The sequence below is a fragment of the Pistacia vera genome, unplaced genomic scaffold (genome assembly GCF_008641045.1).
Source record: "Pistacia vera cultivar Batoury unplaced genomic scaffold, PisVer_v2 Contig41, whole genome shotgun sequence".
In the NCBI taxonomy this organism is placed as follows: domain Eukaryota; kingdom Viridiplantae; phylum Streptophyta; class Magnoliopsida; order Sapindales; family Anacardiaceae; genus Pistacia; species Pistacia vera.
The window spans coordinates 329,349-355,251 of NW_022196235.1; the positions used below are offsets into that span (position 1 = coordinate 329,349).

Below are 25,903 nucleotides of genomic sequence, written 5' to 3' on the forward strand. Positions count from 1 at the left end.
TACATGCGAGTGTGAGTGGCTAGAATAATTGAGTGTAAACACATGAAGGAGTGTTTGTGAGAAATTTTCTAACATTTTCTACAGGTACACCTTTATGAAAAATCTTGAAAAGGACATTGAGAAAGAATCGGAGAAATTTGAAGCTTTCACAATGAAAGCTATGCAGTAACAATTAGAACGTATGATGAATGTTATGAGTAGTTTTAAGGGTAGGATAGAAAGAAAGGAAGAAGGGGGAAAGAAAAATAAGAAGAAAGCACCATCCATGTGAGCTCGTGATAGGATAGTAACTGATAGTGAGAATGAGCGCAATGACGATGAGATGACCATAATAAGTGTGGATGGGCAGGTTAGAAAGAACGGTGGGAAATACTTTAGAGGAGGTAGGAACTCGGTTTGGAAAGATAGAAACTTGGGTAGTATTAAGATGAAGATTCCACCCTTTCAAGGTAGGAATGATCTAGAGGCTTATTTGGAGTGGGAGAGAAAGGTAGAACAAGTCTTTGATATCCATAGTTACTCGGAAGAGAAGAAAGTGAAATTAACGGCCTTGGAGTTTACCGATTATGCCAACGTATGGTGGGACCAATTAGTTAGGAATAGGAGTAGAAACATGGGTAGACCTATTAATTCATGGGAAGATATGAAGAGTGTGATGAGGCAGCGATTCATTCTGAGCCATTACTATAGAGATTTATTCCAGAAGTATAAGGGCTTAGGCAAGGGAATAAGAGCGTAAATGATTATCATAAAGAGATGGAGATGGCTATGATTATGGTGAATATAGAGGAGGATAAAGAAGTTACTATGGCTAGGTTCTTGAATGGGTTAAATTGAGGATAGCGAATGTGGTAGAGTTACAACACTATGTTGAGTTAGAGGACATGGTCTATATGGCCATGAAAGTTGAGCGATAGTTGCAACGTAAGGGTCAACAAGACTTAAGATCTTATAGTTATACTTTTAGGTTGAGTGGGTCTAAGCGAGATGAGGGGACCTTCTGCAAGCCCAAAACCGAGAGTCCCAAGCCTAAGAAAGACGAGTCCAACCATGATTCAAAGTTTAGTAAACTTGAACCACCCAAGAGAAACAGCGAGATAAAGTGCTTTAAATGTTTGGGTAGAGGTCACATAGCTTCTTAGTGTCCAAATAAAAGAGTCATGGTATTGAGGGAGGATGGAGAGTATGAGATGGAGGAGTCGGATGATGATTCTATGCCACCATTAGAGGATGCTAGTGATGTAGAGTTAGAGTTTCCTGTCGAGTGACAGATACTAGTGTCTAGGAGAGCTTTGAGCGTGCAAATTAGTCAGGAGAATGAGGAACAACGAGAGAATGTTTTCCATACTCGTTGCCATGTGAAGAATAAAGTGTGTACCTTAATTATAGATGGTGGTAACTGTACTAATGTTGCTAGCACGAAACTTTTTGAGAAGCTTAGCTTACTCATACACAAACACCCTAGGTCATATAAGCTACAGTTGTTAAATGATTGTGGTGAGATTAGAGTTACCAAACAGGTGTTAGTGTCATTCTCTATAGGGAAGTACAAGGATGAAGTTATGTGTGATGTGGCTCCGATGCATGTCGGGCACATACTATTAGAAAGGCCGCGGTAGTACGACAAGCGTGTAATTCACGATGGATTTAAGAATATATATTCGTTTGTCATGAAAAACACCCAAACTACGCTTGTACCTTTAACCCCAAAAAAAGTGTGCGATGATCAATTGAGAAAGAAATTGAGTGAAAGTGAGAAAAAGAGTAAGGCCAAAAATGAGAGTGAAAAAAAAATTGATGAGCGAAAATAATAGAGAGAAAAAGAGAGTTGAGACCGAGAGAGAGAGAGATCAGGAAAAGAGAGAGGGTTGAGTGTCCAAGAGTGCAAAAGTGAGATTGCAAAAAGAGAGAAGAAAAAGATGAGTTTCTACGCAAGAGAAAGCGATGTGAGGGCTGCCCTTATGACTGAACAACACTTATTGATGTTTGTTTACAAGGAGTTGTTTTTATTATATTCTGACGCTAACTTTCTTTGCCTAGTGTGGTTGTTTCTCTTTTGCAGGAATTTGATGACGTATTCCCAGAGAAGATACCAAATGGATTACCACCCATTCGAGGAATCGAGTATCAAATCGACTTCATTCCTGGCGCATCGATCCCTGATCGACTAGCCTATAGAAGCAATCCCGAGGAGATGAAGGAGCTTCGAAGGCAAGTTGAAGACTTAATGAATAAGGGATATGTACGAGAGAGAGCATGAGTCCGTGTGCAGTTCCAATCATACTTGTGCCCAAAAAGGACGGGACATGGAAGATGTGCATTGATTGTCAAACTGTCAATAAAATCACTGTAAAGTATCGCTATCCAATTCCTAGGTTAGATGATATGTTGGATGAGATGCATGGATCTTGTTTGTTCTCTAAAATTGATCTTAAGAGTGGATGTCATCAAATTCGCATGAAAGAAGGAGATGAGTGGAAAACTGCTTTTAAAACAAAACATGGTTTATATGAATGGTTAGTTATGCCTTTTGGGTTGACTAACGCACCTAGTATGTTTATGAGACTCATAATCATGTCTTGTGAGCATTCATTAGAAAATTTGTAGTTGTCTACTTTGATGATATCTTAGTATACAATAAGAGTCGAGATGAGCATCTAGGACACTTGGTGATGTGTTGAGCGTTTTGAGACGAGAAAAGCTTTATGCTAATCTCAAGAAGTGTTCCTTTTGCACATACCAGGTTGTATTCCTAGGGTTTGTCATGTCATCTAGAGGTGTTGAGGTGGATGAGGAAAAGGTAAAGCTATTCAGGAGTGGCCAACATCGACCTCCATCACCGAGGTTAGGAGTTTTCATGGTTTAGCTAGTTTTTATAGGCGATTTGTGAGAGATTTTAGTACACTAGCTGCACCATTGATGTAAGCCATTAAGAAGTCCGTAGGATTTTAGTAGGGTGAAGAACAAAAGCGTGCATTTAGAATGATTAAGGATAAGTTGAGTTCTGCGCCTTTACTTGCTTTACCTGATATTACTAAAGCTTTTGAAATTGAGTGCGATGCATCAGGTATAGGCCTTAGAGCTGTTCTTATGCAGGAAAGGAGACCCATAGCGTATTTAAGTGAAAAATTGAATGGAGCAGCCTTGAATTACCCTACGTATGATAAGAAACTTTACGCATTGGTGAGGGCATTGGAAACTTGGCAACATTACTTGTGGCCCAAAGAGTTCATCATCCATACTGATCACGAGTCCTTGAAACATTTAAAAGGGCAAAGTAAGTTAAATGGTAGACATGCTAAATGGGTCGAATTCATAGAGACATTTCCATATGTCATCAACTAGAAGCAAGGTAAGGAAAATGTAGTTGTTGATGCATTGTCTCGCATGTATGCTTTAATCTCAACCTTGGTAGCGAAATTATAAAGGTTTGAGCACATTAGGGATTTATATGCTATAGATAATGATTTTGCTACTATTTATGCTGCTTGTGAGAAAACTACTGTTGATAAGTTCAATAGGCATGATGGGTTCTTATTTAGAGAAAATAGATTTTGTGTGCCTAATAGTTCTTCGAGGGAGTTGTTAGTTCGTGAGGCCCATAGGGGTGGTCTTATGGGACATTTTGGCATTAAAAAGACTTTAGATGTCTTGCATGAGCATTTCTTTTGGCCGTATATGAAAAGGGGTGTTGAGCATATTTGTGACAGGTGTGTCCCGTGTAAAAAGGCCAAGTCTAGAGTCTCACCCCATGGCTTGTATAGTCCCTTACCGATTCCTAGTGAGTCATGGGTAGATATTTCCATGGATTTCGTATTAGGATTACCTAGGACGAAAAGAGGTAAGGATTCAGTTTTATAGTTATAGATAGGTTTTCGAAAATGGCACATTTCATTCCATGTCATAAAACTGATGATGCAACTAACATCGCCAATTTATTTTTCAAGGAAATAGTGCACTTAGACGGAGTTCCGAGGAGTATCGTGTCAGATCGAGATGCAAAGTTTTTAAGTTATTTATGGAAGGTGTTGTGGGGTAAGTTAGGTACTAAACTTTTATTTTCAACTACTTGTCACCCGCAAATGGATGGACAGATTGAGGTACTAAATAGAACATTATCTACATTGTTGCGTGCTATTTTAGAAAAGAATTTGAAATCTTGGGAGGACTTTTTGCCACATGTAGAATTTGCATATAATAGGGTTGTGCATTCCGCTATAGGTTATTCACCATTTAAAATTGTTTATGGTTTTAACCCTTTAACCCCTTTGGATTTGTTACCTTTACTTATTGATGAGCGTTCCAGTTTAGATGGCAAGAGAAAAGCGAAGTTTGTTCAACAACTTCAAGAAAAAGTAAAGAAAAATATCAAGAAGTGAACCGAACAGTACGCAAGACAAGCTAGCAAGGGGCGAAAGAAAGTGGTATTCCAACCAGGAGATTGGGTACATTTGCAAAAGAGAGATTTCCATCTTAGTTGAAATCTAAGTTGCACCCTAGAGGCGATGGTCCATTCCAAGTGCTCGAGTGAATTAGAGATAATGCATATAAAGTGGATCTTCTAGGTGAGTATAACGTACGTGCTATCTTTAATGTTTTTGACCTAACTCTTTTTGATGATGCAGATTTGAGGACAAATCCATTTCAAGAGAGAGGGTATGATAAGGACATGACTGAGCAGCTTGTTGTTGTAAAGCTAACACAAGATCCTCTTCATATTCCGGTGGGCCCGATTACAAAGAGTCGAGTTAAAAAGATGCAACGTGTCTTGTCAAGCGTAATTGAAGAATTTGAAGCCAAGGAAGCAATGCATGAAGCTGAGTATGCCTTAAAGGGATCCAAAAAGATTGTTAACAAGATTGAAGCCCAAGTCTAAGTTTGAGGAATTAAAAACCGATTCTTGCTAGCCCTAATTGGGTCCAAGTTGGCATCCAAGCCTTTGTTCATGAGGCTTGATAATTTTTATTTTATGTGGGCTATTTTAAGTTATTTTAAGACTTATTTTGGTGTAATGGGCTTGAGCTATTTATTTACTAAAACCCAAGTCTTTTATTATTTTTATTAGTTGGGTTTGGGTTAGTTATTAGGGTTGAGACCTATTAATGGGCTGTTAGCCTTATTTTGGGCTAATTAGTTAGTTATATATAGTTGTAGGTTGTTTTGGCCGCACATTTTTCAGAGAAATAATTAAATATTTCGTTTTTTTTTTTCAAGATTGCATCTTGATCTCTAAAACTCATCAAGAATCACCAATTCTTATGGCGTTCTTCCACGGAACTTGTCAATCTAAATCAAGATTGTGGTGTTTTAGATTATCTATACCAAGGTTTTGAAGATATATTCGTTTCAGGTCGCGGTTCTTCGACTTCTGATTGTTCCTAGATCTTTACGTTCTTGATCGGTGGGTTTCTTCGCAAATCGAAGGAGTTTGCATTATCAATCCTTGTGAGGACCGGTCCTAGGCCCAGGTTTTTGGGTGGGCTTTTTGGGTCTAGTCCCAAATGCTCACTTCTAGTAAGGAGTAAAAAAGCCAGAAAGATAGAAGAATTTAAAAAAAAAAAAAAAAAAAAACGTGGAGTTTGAATCCTTGGGAAGCTTCACTGCAGGGAACAAGAGAGATTTTAAAATCATTGATTTTACAACTTTTAGTGAATTTATCATCCTATCTTTCTTCCGTTAAAGTTAACAGATGGATCTTTATAATGGGTGTGAAATTGTTTTTCTCAAAAATTTGGGTGGGAAAACGTAATTATGCTAAACCTTGGGTGGGAAAAATGGTCATTCACTCCACTTTTGATTCCAATAATTGTTTGACATGTTTAACTATATTATGTTAATAGGTTAATTATTTGTATTTTTTTTCTTTTTAGTTTTAATGATTTTGAAATTTTAATTTGAATATCTAAATTGTATTTTAGGAATAGTGATAGTGGGGGCATATAGCGTGAGTGAAGGCGATTGAATGTTTACTCTTCTAAGAGAAAAAAAAAAAAAAAAATTGGAACAAAGAGTATTTATGAAAGTTGAGATAACTCTTTGTAACTCAATTCTCAATCAGGAAAGGATAATTTCAACTTTGGTAAGGAGATATCATGTAATATGTACTCTAGAGTCAAAGCCGAAGGTCAAGTTGTTTTCCAGTGTATATTTCCAATTCAAACTTGTAACTGGTGCTATATGAAAAACACCCTAATGCGTTTTGAGGGACAACAAAGACACATATAGAAGAACAGATAGGTTGAGAAAGAGACATCTCAAGAGAGAATTTGATATAACTCTTTGTAACTCAATTTGCAAATACGCTCAATATGTAGCAGTAGACGTATGTTTTGCATTATAAGTAGTCGAATAACTTTAAAAACCTTCTTTTGTTCTTTGTGCTGTATGTTTAATTGTTGTTCATATACAATTACATTATCCCATCGCTAATCTGTCAAGATTATGCAAGCATTAGATGTGATTATAGTGTTGTCAATCACGTACTTCTCATTGTTGCAATTTCTTGCATCAACAAATATTGAATCCTATCATTAACGGAACTTTGTCTAACAGGAGAATAAAAAATCATGATGGATAAAAAAAAAAAAAACTGTAGAATCTTAATTAATTAACCGATGTAAAAAAAAAAAAAAAAAAAATTGTAGAATCTTAATTAATTAACCGATGTAAAGGAACTCGTTGTTTATATTGTTGAGTTAAAAAAGAAAGATATGAGATTGAAGTAATTTGACTGTTCTCTATATTTGGTAGATTCTAACAAACAAAAAACTTAAAAGTTTCAATTGAATTTGCTCGGTTTGAAGTAGGTGTTTTTTAATTATTTTTTTTATAATTATATCAAATTTTATTTGGATATGATGTTACTTAGAATTACAAGATAGTTAAGGAAGAAGATAAGCCTAATATTGGAATAAAGTGTGTGTTTAGTTATATTTGATTAATTTGATTTAATATGGGGCTTGGAAAGAGTATTGATGGGGCTCAAATCACTCTTTTTAAAAATCTCATATAATATATCCGGGCCAAAGCTGGGCCTATCAAAGACCAAAATCAGCCCAGCCCAGGTATACCTTAGGCTTGATTTTCCAGGTCGAAGCTCGAGTATATCTTATACCCGGGTTCCTTATTAATTGTTTACATTAAATATAAGTACACCCACCCCAATTTATACTTCAACCAAAACCCTCAATTCTATTCTATAGTGGAAATTGAAATTTGATCAAACATTTTGGGTTTGACCTCACAGATTTTTTTTTTTTTTTTTATAAGTTGTAGAATGTCTTCAAAAGGCTTTTCCGATATTGTTTATGGTTTTCTATACTTAAGTTTCGTTTGTTGCTCCGATATCATTGGCTGTGTCTCTCTCAGTTGCCTTGGTTGTGAGGTGGGTTGAGCTTGAGGACAAAGCACTTTTGGAGGCTGAACAACAGTTGCCCCCACCACCTTCCAAACCCAACATTCCAACATAAGAAAAAGATACCAATTGGGTCATATTTAAGCAACAATATTAGGGTTTGTCTTGAAATAGAAATTTGGTCATTAGAATTAATAAGTCAATGGTTTGGAATGTCGGAACTTAGGAAAGTTTAATCATGTTAATAATAAGTGTAGAAGCTGGATTTTATTTGAATATTTGGGCTTAATAAAATGGGATCAGACCCAATTATAAGCTGTAATTTGACAGTTCAAAGGAAGATAAGAAGTCCAAGATGGATATAAGGTTCAAACCAATTGCTAATTTGTCATAAGAAATCCCACAAAATCTATTTGAAGATCTCTCAATCTTCAATAAATATTATCTAAAATAGAAATTTAGTAGAAGTTTTGGTGAAAACATCACTCATTTCTATTTGAATATAGGTTTGAGATTCAAGTTTTAGCCATCTATTTTTGATTTGTTGTTACAAATATGAGGTGCAAATTACTAAGTACAATGCAAGGTTTGTTTAAAGGACATCCCGTGAAGTGAAGTAGGGTTGACATCAACTAACCTTCAAACCCTTTCTCTGTATTAACATGTGACAAACTTTTCTCCCTCTTTTTTCAATAAATAAAATTATACTTTCCTCCACTCAATTTAATTGAAGCTGCCATAGTGATTTCACTATTCAATTTCGCTGTCACTCAAAAGCCAAACTCCAAAAATCCCTCATTAATTATAAACAACCTTATCTTTATTACTAATCATCATCTTCTTCTTCTTTTTTTTTTTAAGGTGATCGGGGTGTCCGAACCAACTTCTGCGTACTTCAACTAATCCATCGGAGCTTTGAAGTTGACAACATGGTAAATCCTCTCAGTGACCACCCCTATTAAGTATTAATAACTCAAGTTGATCGAATTCAGAACCTCTTGAAGAATACATCTAAAAGTTTTAATTGACCGCTGAACCACCCAATGGTGGTTACTAATCATCATCTTCATTTGCTTCCTTTTCTGCACTTTCATCCATTGCCATTGAATATGTAATAAAAATAAATTAGTGATATTAAAATAGTATTTTAATGCTTACTATTTGTTTTTTTGTTGGTTCATTAATAGATGAAAGATGATGTTTTTTATTTGGGTTTGTCTAGTTTGAAGTGGCATAACATGAATTGAGAGAATCTAAAAATCATATCCTTGTTGAGTGGATGTCCACTTATTTAACCTTTTTCAAAGTTTTTGTGCCTTTTCATTTACATGAATGGTAATTGGTAAGTTTAATATTGTCAAATCATTTTCATTTACAACAACATATCTTTCATGAATTTAGTAGGAAAGAAAATATCTTTTATGAGAGGAGGAGAGAATGGACTACAAAGAAAGGAAGGGATGGGTTTGGTTTTAGATGCTTCAAATTCAATATGCGCTTATAGATTTGACAAGTGTCTGTCTCTTGTCTTTTTCTATTTTTCAAAGTCTTTTCTTTATATTTTCTTTCTTCACTCTCCTTCTCCTTCGACTCAACACCAAGTCCCAGATGTATAAATATTAAAGAATGAATAATATACGTGTTATTTTTTAATGGTAAGCAAACCCCATATCAGTATCTTGTTTCTTGATTTTTATATATTTTTTAATCCCTTTACACATGGCTTTTCTTAGTCTTAGATGTTAACAGTCTTTTGCAAGATACAAGTAAAAGAGACTCTAATCTACAGTTGACAAATTAGGTAGTCTCTCTTTTTTCCTTCATAGTTTTACTTTTTGTTCTTGTAGTTGTGTAGTTGACAATAATTATTATTTTGTGAGAGAGAAAGATAGCAAATTTCAAGAGGCTAAGCTGGTTTGCCTCAGATCCAGGGAACTCTTTAACTATGTGAAAAAGAGTAATATCTTTATTAGGGTTTTCCTGTGATTCTTGGTTTCTTTCTCATGACCCACTTTTTGTTTTTGTTTTTTTCTCTTTCCTTCTTGTGTTGAGAGCTAATGGATTGGTTTCAAATTTGATTTAGTTTTTGCTTCACTGTGATTGTTTATAAATTTTCATTAGTTTTATTTTTTGTGATTTGAAGCTTTTTTCTGGTTGTTTGCCTTTGTGACAGTAGTTGATGGAGTTAGATAGAGAAGAGTCCAGAGAAGAAGACATTGATAGCATATCTATTTAGGGTTATGGTTTCCACAAATGGAAGGTTGGATGCATTATTGTTGACCAGATCTGACTACCTATTTCGCTTTCACTACATTTTTTTAGCTCAACCATAAGTCAGCTGAATTTGCTTCTACTTTTTGGGTATATTGAATTTAAGGCATGGAAAATGGTCTATTAAAACCCACCTTTCATATCACAAAATTGTTCTTGATAAGAGAAGAAGGTGAAACTTTAGTTGAATAATGACAGCTTGTGAGATATTAGAGGGGTTGGAGGGCAACTTTTTGCACTGCGTGGATAGAGATTTTGATGAAGGAGATGTCTACGGCAGTTGCAGTGCCATTTAGAGCAAGTAATTCAGTTTGTGATAACCCAACAATAGCTATCCGTTTGGATATCAAAAGTCTTCAGCTGATGGACGACACAGCGGACTTGTTATCTAATTCTGTAGCTAAGGTTTCTGCCCAGTCTGTTGTATGTGGGCGTGAGAATTTTAATTGTAGTGATTTGGGAAATGAAAATAGTAATATAGCAGGGGCGGTGACAGAAGATGAGAAAGTGGGAAGAGTACCTTTGTTGGATATGATATCTGAAAATAAAAACAATGGGATTGGTAGTGATGAAGTGATAAACCAGGAATGTGAGGAAGATGATTCCTTATCATTGGAGGGGGATCAGATTCTGGATAGCTGTTCACTTTCAGTGGCAAGTGAGACTAGTAGTTTATGTGGAGAGGACTATTTGGGTTTTGAGTCTACATCTGAGGTAGGAACATTGAGTTCAATTGACATTGAGAAGAGCATTTGCAGTGTAGACATTATTGCTAAGGCCAATGATTTAGGGGAGTCTGTTGCGACTGAGATAGTAAGTGATGCTCTTGCTGTGCCTGTTACCCTTAAGGAAGAGATTGGAGATGGGCCCAACCAAAAGTCATCTTCAATTCTTCTTCAAATGGCTTTCGAAAAAGGAGTGAGTGGAAATATCGGACGCAGTGTATTTGAGGTGGCTTATGTACCGCTTTGGGGATTTACATCTGTGTGTGGAAGGAGACCTGAGATGGAAGATGCTGTTGCAACAGTGCCTGATTTTTTGAAAATTCCTATTCAAATGCTAATTGGCGACCAGGTACTCGATGGCATGAGCAAGCGTTTTCGTCAACAGACTGCTCATTTCTTTGGTGTCTACGATGGCCATGGAGGCTTACAGGTATTTTTTTTCTTCCTTCTGTAGATGTTCCTTGCATAGTATTTTTACCTTCAATTCAACTGTGCATATGATGTCTTTTTGCAAGGAAATATCTGTTATGGGGTTTGCTTGTTCAGGTTGCAAACTATTGTCGTGATCGTATCCATTCTGCTTTAGCTGAGGAGATAGAGCTTGTTAGGAAGTGTCTGAGTGATGGAAGTGTGAAGGATAGTTGCCAAGAGCAATGGAAAAAGACATTCACCAATTGTTTTATTAAGGTTGATGCTGAAGTTGGAGGAAAAGCAGGCCAAGAACCTGTTGCCCCAGAAACTGTTGGTTCTACTGCTGTTGTTGCCATTATTAGTGCATCCCATATTATTGTGGCAAACTGTGGAGATTCAAGAGCAGTTCTATATCGTGGGAAAGAGCCCATGGCTTTGTCTGTGGATCATAAAGTAAGACTCATCAATTGTCATCTTGTGTATTTTCAAGGAATATGGCAAAATTGATTGTTTATTTGATTTGTTTATATTGTAGCCAAATCGAGAAGATGAATATGCAAGGATTGAAGCAGCCGGAGGTAAGGTTATACAGTGGAATGGGCATCGTGTATTTGGCGTTCTTGCTATGTCAAGGTCTATTGGTATGTATTCCTTCATAATGGTTGTCTCTTTCTCATTTCATGGTTCAACATGGTATAGCTATTTAATGAGGCAGTTTTCCGAAGTAACACCCTCATCAGTGTTTTCTCTTTTTCAACAACTAAGAATTGTTATGTGTTTGATTAATCACTGGGTAATTAGTTTAGCTATTTTCACATTAGGGAGATGATTGTGTGGGCTTAAATGACCATTAGGTTGAAGCTTACTGAATTTCTTTCCTCTTGGCATTGTGGATCACTGGTGAAGTCTTACAGTAAACGTTGCAATTCTATGTTGTATATGGAAGTCAAATGAAAATTTTTGTGTGAGATGGGTTGGATAATCGGATATTTTATTTGGCCAAGTTATTGTCTTATGTCTTACTTTTGCTCAAATAGTTAAGTGGTAAATTGAAGTGTTACTATGGGGCAAAGTATTAGAACAGCCTGAAAATTTTTTCTAAGTGGAAAGAATTATTTCAAATGGATACAATCATTGATGAAAAGAAATGTCCAGAAGTTATGATGCTGGGAAATAATTATTGCTGCCTCCAGATATTTCAAATCTGGTTCCCCAAACCTGTATACGTTAGCTATGACTGGAAGACATGAGGTATACTCATGATCTTTGGAATTATCTCCTTGGGCTCATGATGAGACATTGGTCTCGCAATCCATGACCCATGAAGCCACTGATTAAGGATATTTGGACTGTTCATGGTTCTACCGATTCTTGATACATCTGTCAATGGTTTACTTGATTTTAATGACTCCAAGATGGTAATATGGACATCACCAAAGAAGTTCTGATCTTGCGCTGTCATGTAGTGCCTGCTATTACACAGCATGTAGAAGAAATAGTTAATGAAGAAATGTGTGAATATTTACTTTAATTTCATTGATCTTGGTTGCTAAGTGCTTTCCATATGTCTGGACATTGTTAAATGTGTGTAACTATCAGCCACTAGATTTTATTAGTACCCGAAAAAGTCCATTCCTGAGTTTCAAGTTTAGATTTCAATGAGTTACCCTAATGTGGGTTTTATTCTTGTGCTATTTTATGGAGATTCATTCTGTAGATTCAAGCCAGTAGGAGTTTAAGAATTCCAATTTAACAGTTTACTTTTTGCTCAAAGTTCTGAGTTGCTTGTTTAGTGTTTCAATTTCTTTGTTTGATCTTGCTAACTATTCTATTTGTACATCAGTGAAGTTCAAACTGTTGTTGCTTCATTCCCCCGCTGATGGGATTGTTTATGTTTTGTGTTAATCTCTCTCTCTCTCTCTCTCTCTCTCTATATATATATATATATATATATATATTGGACCTCCATGCCTCCAAATATCATACATTCATCTCATAATGCATGATAAAAACTATTGATTTCTTTTGTCAAGCTTCTGTTGCATTCACACTATCTGATTATGGGCACATGAAATCCTTGTATGCAACTCAAACTCCCATTGTGATTGTTAAATTAAGTCGTTTATAGCTCAAATTCGAGAAAACTTGCTTGTGGTTGCAGGTGATAGATATTTGAAGCCTTGGATCATTCCTGAACCAGAAGTAATGTTCATTCCTAGAGCAAAAGAAGACGAATGCCTGATTCTAGCGAGCGATGGCTTATGGGATGTCATGACAAATGAAGAGGCATGCGATCTGGCGAGGAAGCGAATACTACTTTGGCACAGAAAGAATGGTGTTACACTTTCATCAGAACGCGGGAATGGAGCTGATCCTGCTGCCCAAGCAGCAGCAGAGTACCTCTCAAACCGTGCTCTCCAAAAGGGAAGCAAAGATAACATCACTGTAATCGTGGTGGATCTGAAAGCTCAAAGGAAGTTCAAGAGCAAAACGTGACGGTTTGTCATCGCCTTTTTAGCTGTTGAACGATATATATACTCATATTATGGAATATAGTATTTTGCCCATCTGTTTTTCACCTGGGCTTATGGCTTCATGAGATTAGCAGAACTGTATGTACAATAGAACATGAATGATTCTAGACCTCTTTCATTGTTCAAGGGATTAAGTACTCTTGGCTGTGTAAATTTTAGTTGTTTGTTGTAGGTATAGGAGACCGGGACGTTTAATGCTTTTTCACATCGTGGTCGAATTGTATTTGTTCTGCCTCCGAGATAAATTGCTCTGTGAGGTAATTGCTTTATGTTATTTCAACGGCACGGTTATAAAAAAATATTGGCAAATTTTTTTAGACAGCTTTTAAGTTTTTAGCCTTTGTTGGTTATTTCATCTATTGTATTTTATTGATTGAATATTTCCGATTGGAATGCAAAGTGCAAAAACAAACACATCTAATATAAAATTATAAACCTTCACAAAAGTAAATTTTATCCCACATACACACAATGGCAAACCAAAAAGAGGGGAAAGTACAGAATCTGAATGAAATGCAGAGGGCAACACACAGAAATAACTGCTGAAACTATTGGGATTTTGATGTTCATATAATTTTTAAGTGGCCATATTCTCATTAATGCTCTAATTCACTGGGGAGTGCTTTATTCACGATAATTTACGCGGCACCAATCAATCAGGATCTAGTATTTCCTGAAAGCCAACTCCTTGACTGCCTCGGCAAGATGTTCTTCATTCTGAACATTCTGAACCCATTTTGCATTGATGTGAACCCTTTCAAGGCTCTGCTTCAAGGTTCTAGCAATTGAGGGCTTTGATCGGGTGGCGAAGAACTCCTCTATTTCCACAGCCTTCTCAAATGAAGCAAACTGAACAAAGAGAGAACACAAAAATCAAAATAACAAAAAGTGAAAAAGGAAGCTTCCAAGGTTAGAGTCAATACAAAAGTAAACAAACAGCAAATAAGAATTGAATCCACATCCATAAACTATGAACTATATTAACATTGAAAAACTGAAAACAGATTTTGTAGCTAATAACAGATTCAATAAGAAATTGAGAATAGAAAGAGTGGGGAGAGACAAACCGGTGAGACAATTGCACTGACAAAGCGCGTTATGAGAAATCCAGAACCCCAGGTTTTTGAGATGTGGTCCCAGTTATCCTGTATTCCAAATAAAAAAAGAAGAATGAAGTGTATATAAATCATTGTTTAAAGAGATTGCAGTAATAGCATAGCAACCTGATATGGGCAGATCAAAAAGCATTTTCTCCTTTGTTCAAAGTTTATAGAAAATCACAGCATGCGCATGTAATAAAGCAGGATTATTAATTCCTGTATGAAAGTGAGTCATCCTCTTTGGTGAGTTTCTTGTCTCATAAATCTATCCCTTGAAGATATTTCTTCCATCGGATGGGCCACAGCCAGGATCCACCTTGACTTTTTACTACTCTCAAGCTTTGACAGTTTAACCAAAACTTCAAAATTTAAGCTATAATAATTCTCATCTGAAATCAAAATATATTCTCTTAATTCTAAATAATTTTAATTTCAAAGCTAGAGATATCTGAAAAAAAATTGAGGGTAGTGGGATCCATGGCAGTCTGTTCATCTCAAAGCACAAAAACATTGAGATTCACTTGCTGCTCTTCAGTGACAGTTATCTTCTCCAAAACTTTACAGTCCTATTTATCAGGAAAATACTACAGACACCTGTTTCTTTTGTCTCATTATTCTTCTTCTAACCTATTTATCCCCTTTTCCCTCTTTTTGTTTGATTTAAGAATTCTTGTATCTCTCACTTCAGTTTTCTACCTTATCATCCAAAAATAATATGCAATGCACAATGATGCCTAAAATGCAAAATCACATTTCTAATCAATATAATACCGAAATACAAAGCATTTACATGGCTATTAAACTTATTTTTCCACAATTTAGAAGAACTGGATATGTGGATGAGTAATACCTTCAGCCACTTCCAAGCTGTTTCACGTCCTTCTCTACTGACAGCAAGTCCAAAAACCGCATCTTGGCTGCGAACCTATATTAAATTGGAAATTAAATGAGTAATTGAATAGCTTAATATTGACTTTTAACCTCATCAATAAGAAAGTACATAACAAGAAAGATACCTCAGAAGACAAAATAAAGTTGAGAACTTCAAGAATTATATTTACATCTGTGCAAGATGCTAATGAACCTGAAAAGTGTAAGAAAATATGTAATTACCACCAACTCAACAATTTGAAAATATCTTGAATCATTTTAAAAAAAGACTTTCCAGTACCTAGAATGCGTGTTTTCTCCTGACTTAGATCAGTCTCTCTATACACTCTCAGAAGAGATTCATAACCTGATCTGTCTGAGGAGCTAACTTTCTGCATTACTGCTACATATACTGCCTGCAAACAATTGTCCAATGAATATAGGTTGTAATTGAAGGATAATAGTATTAAAATGAACTTTACAGCCAACAACCTTTCGTAAGTCAGGAGGCAGTAGTGGCGTATTTCTGTCTTCTAAGAAAGCATGGAATCGTTTGCTTGCTTCATTTAGGGTTTCATCATGTCCAAACAAAGCAAGAGCACCCAAAATTTCTCCTCTCAACATAGCATCTAAATGACTTTCACCTTGTTTAGGATCCCAACCAAGCCTCCTGTAACAAACTTATAGAAGTTAAAAAATAAAAACAAATGTGCATTAAAGCGGACCACAAAAAGGTTTCTATTTGCAATAGCATCTTGATGATACTCTACCGGCAAAGAAAAACAAGCACAAAATGTGACAAACTATCTTAAGATTAAAGTTTGGTAATTAACATAAGGCAACATGCAACCTTACTCACTTAACAGTTGACTAACTTATGCAAGATATATCATAATTCTATATTTTGGGGTTAAAGTTGTAAATTCATGCACAACATGGTAAGAACTCAATAAATATCCCAAGCAAAAGAAGATATGTGAGATGCAGAAAATGTATTTTCTTCGCTCTTGAGAGTATTTTTCATCTCCATCCATGAAAATATGTCTTTAGCATCTTCTATCACACGATGCTTTGATAGACAACTCCCAGTATCAAGAAAATTCTAAATCTTTTACCAATACATATTTTTTCACTATAAACCTCTTAGTCTGATATAATAGCCCCTTTGTTGGCTTTTTATCAATTAAGTACAGATTCTAATGCCTAGATATAATGATCTCTCATCTAGGCGATGAAATTGTCTTGACATAAATCCAGTATATTGCAATAGGCAATATGACTAATTGATTGGAGCATCTCAAAGTCACTTTTATTTTAACTGCTTGTTGGTTTCACCACCAATTATACCACTGCCAACTACAAGCTGTAAATTAATGTTTAAAAAGCAGTAATAAATAGGGAACTCCACTTTCTACAAAAATTCTAATATAAGATTGTAAAAAGAAAACTTCAATAATTTATATATGAAATACATACTCAGCAGAATACTGGAAAAGGCAGATAAAAAATTGATTAACGTAGTCCAGTAATTCAGGTCTTGCATCAGCTACAATCCTCAGAACTTTATAGCTTATCTGTAAAACCAAACACATAATTAGGACTAAACACATATATAAACAAACTTTACACAATATATGAATAAAATTTACACATAATATGGAGGTGAACATTACACTAATCAAGTTAGACACCACGGTATACTCAGTTTCCTCCCGATAAGAACCCATCAAATTAAGCAAAGAGGTCAAAGACAGTTGACGAGCCATACAAAGAGCAAATGAATCATCCAAAATGCCTGTTAATGAATTATAAAATGTTGTTAAATTCTCTCTTTCACCATCAAAGAAACAAATTTGGGGCAAGAAAGAGTGAAGAAAGTACCAAATCTGTCCGTTTCAGATAAGTTTTTCTTCTCTATCGCACTTCTAAGTTTAGCTGCAAGGTCCTCATCATATTTCACCCTGTAGAAACCAGACTGATTAACATTCAGTTTTATCCAAGTGCATGCTGCATTATCGCCTTCTTTTGAAATTGAACAACCAAGGAATTCCTTGATGTCGAGAGTTTCGGACTTATTTTGCAATAAGAAATTCTTGTGCACATCATAAGAACCGCAGCATAATGTTATTGGGACAATCCACTGTCCCTCTCCAGGAGAACCACTTGACAGGAATTGTGACTGCCAATTATTAAATCTACATATTAGAGCACTGTAATTTTCTAAGTGCAATGTCAAAGGAACTCACACACAGTGGTAGAGCTGATGATTCATTTGAAATAAGAATATTAGTTCATACTTTAAATTGTGGGTTGGTTAAGAAATCAAACATGAAAAAACCTGTTCAAATTCCAATTTCTGTTCTTTGACTTTTACAGCGACGACTGGATATCCTTTCTGCTTTGTCCATGAATTCATGAGCTTGTTCACAGGTTCACCAGATCCCTCCTCAAGTGCAGCCCATAAGTCTTCGGTCTTTGCGTTAGAGCAGGCATATCTTTTTATATATGAAGCAAGCGACCGCTGATTGCAGAAATAAGGCATATCAAATTAAATCAAGCTAACTTCCCGTGAGAAAAATCCAATGACAGAATAAAGTTTATAAATGTCAGAAGAAAAGGATGATAAGCATATAACAGCCAGAACATAAATTGAGCAATATAAATTGCACTTTTCAATTTCTTTCCATAGTCCTCATTTGGGGGATATCAACAACTACTGTACCTCCGCTAATTGTGTTTGCCAGTAAAATTTGAGGTAGGAAGCATTTCTTTATGAGGCCAAGTTTGTGACAACACCAATGATGATGTTGGTTAAACCTTTCTCATAAAACAAGCTAACCACATTAATATCAGTATCTAAAGTAAATTTCCATTTACAGGTCAAAAGAATGATGACTATTTTTGTGGTACTTGTAAAATAGTACAAGGTTATGCAAATTTTGCAAACTAACAAGGTTTCTTTGATGATTAGGAAGATCGGGTTACTTATACAAGAAACTTGAAAAAGCCACAAAGAGAATGACAAACCTGAAAGACTTCAGCACCAAGATAACTTTGTAGCATCCTGATGACAGATGCACCTTTTCTATAACTTATTGCATCAAATATTTCATCAATTTCACGAGCATGATTTATATCTACCTGGAAAGAGCAATATGCTTAGGATGTAATATACTAGAAGAACAACCATACTAATTTCCTAAAAGCACACAAAATGAATTGTAGTCCATGATCAAATACCTCGATTGGGTGGGACTCAGCAAGTCCATCCAGCCTAAGACCCTCAGTAGATTCATCAAGAAACTGAGTCCATATTTTCCATTCCGGAAACAAGCTATCAGTTGCTAGATAGCTCACCTGAACATAAATTATATAAACTTTATTAAATAGTTCATGCTGTAAATAGCGCAACAAGTATCTGTATGAAACAAACGATGTACCCATGTTGCAAAACCCTCATTAAGCCATAAGTGTGTCCACCATTCCATTGTTACAAGATTGCCAAACCATTGATGAGCCAATTCATGAGCTACTACAGTTGCAACCTAAACAGCAGCCAATTAAAATAATTAATTACTAAATATATTGTGGACTATGATTTAAACAATAGCTCCATCATTATAATAATCAAAGTAGAACCAGACTATGAGACCAACATTGAGGAGATGAACATTACCCTTTGCTTGTTAGCAGCTGCGGAATGTTTATCATCATAGAGCAAAGCTGTTTCACGATAAGTGACTAACCCATAATTCTCCATGGCACCAGCAGCAAAATCAGGAATTGCAATCATATCCAATTTAGGAAGAGAGTATGGCACCGCAAAGTATCTGTAAATATTAGCATTATTAATTGGATACCAAATAGCAGATAACATGTTCTACATACCCGAAAGGGAAAATAATGGTTTAACCAGTAATCATAATCAATGGTGAATATCAGTTCGTATTTGTCAGCCTGAAAAATGAAGGCTGAGACTAAAAGCCATTATATGATATGATGAAGTGATGGTAAGACATACTCTTTGTAGAGTTCAAGTGTCTTCACAGCAACATACAAAGCAAATTTTCCTTGATCAGCCTTCCCAACTTGACAGTACACTCGCACTTTAATACCTAGGTAAAGAGGTGTGCAAGTTTACACAATAATGAAAATTGTAAACCGTAAAAGTCAACAGAACATATAGTATAACCATACCATCAGATGTGTGATCTTCCACATAATCAAACAAACCAATAACAACTGCCACCAAATAAGTAGACATTATTGGTGATTCTTGATATGAAACTGTTTTTTGATGCCCATCCACTTTCTCCTCAATGACAGGCATGTTGGAAAGAGCCACTAGTTCGGATGGCACATCCAATGTGATCTTAAACGTAGCCTACAATACCAAGTGCCAGTAAATACGAAAATATTCTTGAAAAAGGGAGTCAAACCATGAGATTGATGCCAGTAGATTATAACTGATAAAATGAAAACTTTTTAAAGTCTTAGCTAGCGATACCTTGCAAGCAGGTTCATCCCAACAAGGAAAGCATCGCCTAGCATCAGCTGGCTCAAACTGTGTAACTGCCATATTTTTCTTCTGACCATTATGCTCATAAGTACTGAAGAGGAGACATCACAACTTAAATATCAGGACTAATAGTAATTTAACCTTGTTGCAATATAACTAGGGCAAGAAGTAAGAAAAAGAATTATTATATGATAATTGTTCTCCTAAAATATGAAAATTTCTCACTACAACTAAGCTTTATAGTTGCATAACTCAGGGTTTGTAAGCAGTCCTCACTCCATGCCACTCCTGAATAAACTAAGATTTTGAGGTTTCTTATTACTTTAGTTTTCTCACATCTCAATAATTAAATAGACATTATTCTCCATAAAAGTATAAGAGCAATAAATCAATTGGATGAGCTCATTTTTAGTTTCCTGTACTTTCAGTCTCTTATCTCTAAAAAATCTATTTGATCATCTTTTAAAGAATTTTCCCTCCCAATTCCGTTCAAAATATCTTCAATAACTTAAACTTCCAGATTAAAATTTACTTTAACTCCTTGTTCTACATTTTCTAGCAATTGAACAAAACCCAATTCACATTGCAATACAAAAGTGAATCAATTTATTGATTTTAATATTCAATATCCATTTACTTTTCTCAATGCATATTATGTAATTTGTAAACAACCAAAGACGAAAGTTTGAATCAGTCACCTTCTATAGAATCCTTTCATTTTGTCATTTAACACTCCCTCAAATCCAATAGCCAAAACACCCATCCCAACTGGAAGGTTCTCGGAAAACTCCAACACCAAAATCTCGTCATCTTCCACCAACTCAACTTTCGTGGGCTCGAACACCTGTTTAAAAATCCATTCACTCATTAAAATATCAACAACTAAATATTCGTTTGTCGAAAGTAAAAAAATCACATTAAAACAAAAAATTTCAGTATCTCATATTAAAAGTTGAGTTTGATAGCTGAAAAACCCCAGATAAAATTTAAATATCCTCTTTTCAAAATTTTCCTTTTCTTTATATCTCAGCTCGAAGTATGAAATACTGGCTTCTTAATAAAATAATTCATTCATTAGTCATTATCGGCTTACTTGTACGAAAAGATTTCAGATTCAGATAAGTAAGTAAGTAAACCGAAAAGTGGTTAAGAAGGGAAAACCTTGGAAGAGGATTTGGCTGCTAAGGAAACGGATCGGTTGTCGATGGAGAGTTCGGCAGCATTGAGGACGATGAAGCGAGTTGTTTCGACGATGTCGAGGTCGATGGAGACAGAGCCGGTGAACTGGCAAGTATTAAGGTCCGGTATCAGATGAATATCATATCGTTTGGGAACTGCGAATTTCGGAAGACGAGGTTGTCCCTTGAATTGATCCATGCTTTGGATTTCGAGTTTTGAAATCTAGTAAAAGTGTTTGAAACGGGAGAGCTACTGGAATGAATGTGATCGGGTTTATATATAGATCGCTCTGTGGACTATTACTGCTTTAAAACGACAGCGCTCTTATACACATATCCTTCTCCCTCGGTTAGTGTTTGGATATACATCAAAAATTAATTTGTTTATATAAATATATCTATTTTAAGATGATTAATAATTTTAAATTAAAAAATATCAAAGGATATTACATCTAAATATGCAAGATTGCCGTATTTTAGAAAAGGTTTTATATCTATACTTTTAAGTATAACAACACTCGAAAAATTATTTGATTTTTTTTTTTAAATAAAAAAAAGTTATTAGCGTAAGGTACAATACTTAAGATATAAAATAATTTATATTAACTTCTCATTAAATATCTTATCATGTATTCATGAGAGAAAAAGAAATAGCTAATAACCCCGTAAAAATGTAATTATAAGGTGGACCATATGGACCCCACTTACTGAATTGTACAAGTTTAATTTATCAAACATTTATGTCATAATAACATTATCCGATTAAGAGAAATTATATTAAACAACACTATTTTGAGATCTGAGTTGAAAATTAGGGAAAGTCTCTCACAATATAGCACAATTCCTTGGACATGCCCCTTTTGACTCTTTCTTCAAATTAAATCAAAATTCATTCTTCAACCTTTAAAACTCATCTAACACATTCTCAATAACTACAACCCCTACTAAATTGAAGAATATTTATGTAGATGGGTGGTTAATATTGGTTGTTTAGGGTAATTTTTAGAAAGGGATATTGAAATTTGAAGGATTTTAATATTTTTTACGAAACCTAAGACTACCTATCAGTCAAATTCGCCCGTTTGGGTAGCCCAATGTTGAAGACGACGAAAAATTACCAATACCGGTAGAAACCGACTGATAGGGGGGCATTTGTAATTACCTGGCTGACACCCCGTTCGGACGGTATAAAATTATCCTCTATAAAATTACAGATACCCTTATAGGTATGACAAGTGTTCGATACCCCTCTATCAGTCGGTTTCAGTCATTTTTCATCGTCTTCAACCTTGGGCTGCCCAAATGGCAGAATTCGGCCGATTCCAATTGTTGGCCAAAAAACGCAGTCCCCTATATCATTTTCCACCGTCGACAGCCATTAAAACCACCCAAATTCGCATCATCAAACAACAATCAACCTAATCTCACATCTTAAACCAATAACTCCATCAAAACCCTAAATCTAAAACAATACAACAAACTCTTAAAATACAAGTCAATTTGACTAAAATTCGAGACCAAATCGCATAGCGAAATTGGTTTATAGGCTGCCTTTTCAAAATCTTCAATGGAGGGAATGGTTAGGACGAGTTTGAAGGAGATGAGTTAATGCCTAGGGCTTATTTATATATGAGGGCATTTTTGTCCTTCAAATTTGTGTGATATTGGATTGTGCTATTTGTTACAAAGGTTTTCAAAAAGTGATAGTTTTCAATTCCTTACTCAAAATAGTGTTATCTTGTACAATTTCTCTCCGATTAATGTACATTATGAAAATAAAAATACTATAAGAATAGGGAAAAAAAAAAAAAATTATATATGCTTCTCTACTCGTTTTTATGTTGGAGGGATAAGTAATAATAATGCCCAATATGTAATTCTAACAAATCAATATTTTTATGTAATTATTTATTTATTTTTGCTTATATATTTTTATTTTATGAGATTATATATGATTGATAATTATTAAATTTATTTAATACATGTACTGGAAATTAATTTATTTTAAATAAAAATTCAATTTTTGTCAATCATAGATGGTAGACAATTGGAAATCATGATTAGCCCTCTATTGGTTATGTGTTGAAAGGGTTTTCAAAAGATAAAAATAGTCAAATAGAATTGTAGAAAGACCATTTTAGCTCTCTATTATTTATTTTAATGAATTATTTACTTATTTTTTAATAAACTATTGTCAATTTCTGAAGTGCAAGGATACATTGGTTATATCCATGGACACTGGGTTAAAGTTAGGGGTTAGAATGGAGTCAATGGACACATCATTAATGTATTTATTAAGGAATCTTAACACCTAAGAAAAGAAAGCATTGCTCAGACGGCATAACCATGGCCATCGCTTTCACAAGGGGTTATCTGGAATATTTGTAAAGTTTAGTTTATTAAAGGGCCATAGCACAAAGTCAAAATCATAAAATCATCTCATTTTTGTTGCTCTAGTTAATGTCATTTCTCTTGTCCACTTAAGTACTATTAATAAATTCTTATTCTAGCATTATATTTATAATTAATCAGTGTATTATATTGTAAATTTAATACTTAACATTTAATATTATTTATTTCATGTCCATAGCAATATTAAAAGACTAGTCGTATTACGTGAACAAATTAAGTATACCTATAAACTAACATGGCATATCTCTTCCAATATGTCATATCATTCACCTATATTTACCCAAAAATTATAGAATTAACACATTGATCAAATTCATTAATTCACTTTATGTTGTATTAGTCAGTAATATTCATATTAAGATTAAAAAAAAATGTCAATTTATGATTAAACAAAAGAAAATGTGAGGACAACCAATATTTTGATGGTTCACTTAAGCCAAATAATAATTTAAAGATTTAACACAAACTATAGTAAGATCTTTGTTACTTTGAATATTTCAAAAAGAATGAAGAATATATAATGTTTATAGCACAATGGTTCTTTATTTTATTCCTTGTATGATTAATGTAAAGTTTTGTCATTTTACTAGTAAGGATCAATGCCAAACCATTATTGTTGGAAATAAGATTCTTTTAACAGAAGCAATTTGATTTCCTCTTCATCAAGGCATGTAATTCCTCATTTACTTTTCTTATCTCTACCAATTGCTTTTGCCAATATGTCAATATATTCTATGCTTCTAGCTGCAAAAGAATCAAAGGTCACTTTAATCTTTGTTGACAGTAATATCAATAGTGAAAACAAAATCCTCTAGGTGTGATTATTGAGAACGAATCTTCATTCTATTAACATAGTTGTCAAACTTTAGATTTCGGTTATCATTTCACCTACAAGTTAAATGAATAGAACAAAGAAACAATACTATTTTAGAATCTTAAATGAACATAAAATAAGATTAAAGTTCCAAACGTAGTAACAAAGAAAGGATAAGTTCTCAAGTAAAGACATTCTGATATAATTTATATTAGTATTATGCTTAATCGATGTTGGATTCTTATATGTAAAATATAACTTTAGTCTGATGAGTGAATTCAACAATATCCAAGTATGGTCTTTATATAATTAAACATTAAGACATTTTGATTAGAGAATCATTGACTATTATAAAACAACAAAATAAGGGAATTGTTCGTTGAAGTTATGTTGCATTGTAATTTAGATCTTCATGATAATAATACAAGCTATTATTCTCTCCTTCCTCTCACGTCTAAAAGATATAAGAGATGACACAAGAACATCAATTAGAAATGATAGCTTTGAGTTGTCTAATTCACAAGCCATAAATACATTTTTTTTTTATGACCGAGGGTGTTCGGACTAGCTTACACGCACCTCAACTTATACCCAGGACTCTGAAACTACTGGTTGGGTAAGAGCTCCCATGACTATCCCTATTAACAACCGTGGAGGGACTCTAACTCAAAACCTCTTGAGTAATACATTCAAAACCTCTTGAGTAATACACTCAAGAGTCCCTATCGAAACACTCAGCCACCCAGAGGTTGTTCATAAATACATTTTAGAGCATCTAATAACATGTTTTCTTCACTCTTCTTTACTTTCTAGGTGTACCCAATTGATAGTTGAACTTTTATGTATAAGAGAATTTTAACAGGTAATATTCATCAAGTCCTTATTGTTCATGATTGTGATTTCATTTGATTCTTTTTATGTACACTTACAAATTATCACAAAAACATTTTCACAAATACAGATGTATTATAATGACCACATTATAAAATTAGTGACCCAAGAAAAATGAAAAATAAGATGTAATTTAATGGGTTGACATGTTTTTAAACCTATTGGATTATGGATAATGTTTAATACAATGTTTGGGAGGTCAAGGGTATAAACAATTATAAATAAAGTTAGTTGTTTCATTATAATTTACATAAATTCTATAGTGCAAAACTGCAAATGCATTTAAATAAAGGTATTAAGGATAAGTTTGGTATGGCTTATTTGAGAAGAACTTATAGAAGAAGAGCTTTTGAAAAATATAGCATTTATGAAAAAAGTTGTTTGTTGTTTGGTTAGGAAAATGTAAAAGAGATTTTTAGTGTTAATTTACCAAAGAAGGCTGTGTATACAAGAATAAATCAAGTCAAATATATAAACTAGAATAAAGATATTTTTGAAATCTCAAAAAGAGCTTATGGGTTTAAGCTTTTATCGTAAGTTATAAAATAGCTTATTTTATATAGGGGTGTGCAAAACCGGAGTGCAAAACCGGATATTTGATTCGGTTTTGCATTTTTCTGATCTGATCTGGAAGTTCGGATTAGGATGAAACCTATTCCAAATCCGATTCGGATTTCGTCTGATCCGATTTTATCTGAATTTGTACGAAAAGTATCAATTTACCCCCTAAAATTTTGTATTATTCTTTAGTTCCCTTGCCACATCAGCATTTCATTACATTTTGTCCCCTAAAGTTGTCATCGTATTTCATAACAGTCCACATA

General features: G+C 34.5%; 2 protein-coding genes across 10 annotated transcripts; one reads left to right on the top strand and one right to left on the bottom strand.

Moving 5' to 3' along the window:
- Positions 1-8,858: 8,858 nt before the first annotated feature.
- LOC116142463 (protein phosphatase 2C 53-like) lies at positions 8,859-13,624 on the top strand. Of its 9 annotated transcripts, none has more exons than XM_031427887.1 (6): positions 8,859-9,009; positions 9,088-9,155; positions 9,528-10,780; positions 10,897-11,214; positions 11,297-11,402; positions 12,923-13,257. In XM_031427887.1, exons 3-6 carry the CDS (start codon positions 9,884-9,886, stop codon positions 13,255-13,257), a joined length of 1,656 nt encoding a protein of 551 aa, XP_031283747.1. In that variant the 5' UTR covers positions 8,859-9,009; positions 9,088-9,155; positions 9,528-9,883. The 9 variants fall into 9 exon arrangements, with proteins under 9 accessions (XP_031283747.1, XP_031283748.1, XP_031283749.1 ...); XM_031427888.1 differs by having other exon boundaries at positions 9,531-10,780; XM_031427889.1 differs by having other exon boundaries at positions 8,861-9,009; positions 9,104-9,155.
- A 71-nt stretch (positions 13,625-13,695) lies between these two features.
- Positions 13,696-21,255, bottom strand: LOC116142476 (aminopeptidase M1). Its single transcript, XM_031427903.1, has 19 exons — positions 20,946-21,255; positions 20,483-20,628; positions 19,773-19,875; positions 19,463-19,649; positions 19,287-19,380; positions 18,942-19,095; positions 18,706-18,810; positions 18,506-18,622; positions 18,293-18,406; positions 17,604-17,786; positions 17,147-17,444; positions 16,939-17,060; positions 16,742-16,839; positions 15,758-15,935; positions 15,567-15,681; positions 15,412-15,479; positions 15,246-15,320; positions 14,363-14,440; positions 13,696-14,144 (listed from the first exon to the last, which is right to left on the bottom strand). Exons 1-19 carry the CDS (start codon positions 21,159-21,161, stop codon positions 13,959-13,961), a joined length of 2,637 nt encoding a protein of 878 aa, XP_031283763.1. The 5' UTR covers positions 21,162-21,255; the 3' UTR covers positions 13,696-13,958.
- Between the last annotated feature and the right edge of the window lie 4,648 nt (positions 21,256-25,903).

Excerpts from the sequence above, each read along its gene's own strand:
- LOC116142463 (XM_031427887.1), top strand. The coding sequence starts at position 9,884 with ATGAAGGAGATGTCTACGGCAGTTGCAGTGCCATTTAGAGCAAGTAAT. Across the intron at positions 10,781-10,896 it reads ATGGCCATGGAGGCTTACAG|GTTGCAAACTATTGTCGTGA; the intron begins GTATTTTTTTTC and ends TTGCTTGTTCAG. Across the intron at positions 11,215-11,296 it reads CTTTGTCTGTGGATCATAAA|CCAAATCGAGAAGATGAATA; the intron begins GTAAGACTCATC and ends TTTATATTGTAG.
- LOC116142476 (XM_031427903.1), bottom strand. The coding sequence starts at position 21,161 with ATGGATCAATTCAAGGGACAACCTCGTCTTCCGAAATTCGCAGTTCCC. Across the intron at positions 18,623-18,705 it reads ATGAGGGTTTTGCAACATGG|GTGAGCTATCTAGCAACTGA; the intron begins GTACATCGTTTG and ends ATTTATGTTCAG. Across the intron at positions 15,936-16,741 it reads CTTTTCCAGTATTCTGCTGA|GAGGCTTGGTTGGGATCCTA; the intron begins GTATGTATTTCA and ends AGTTTGTTACAG.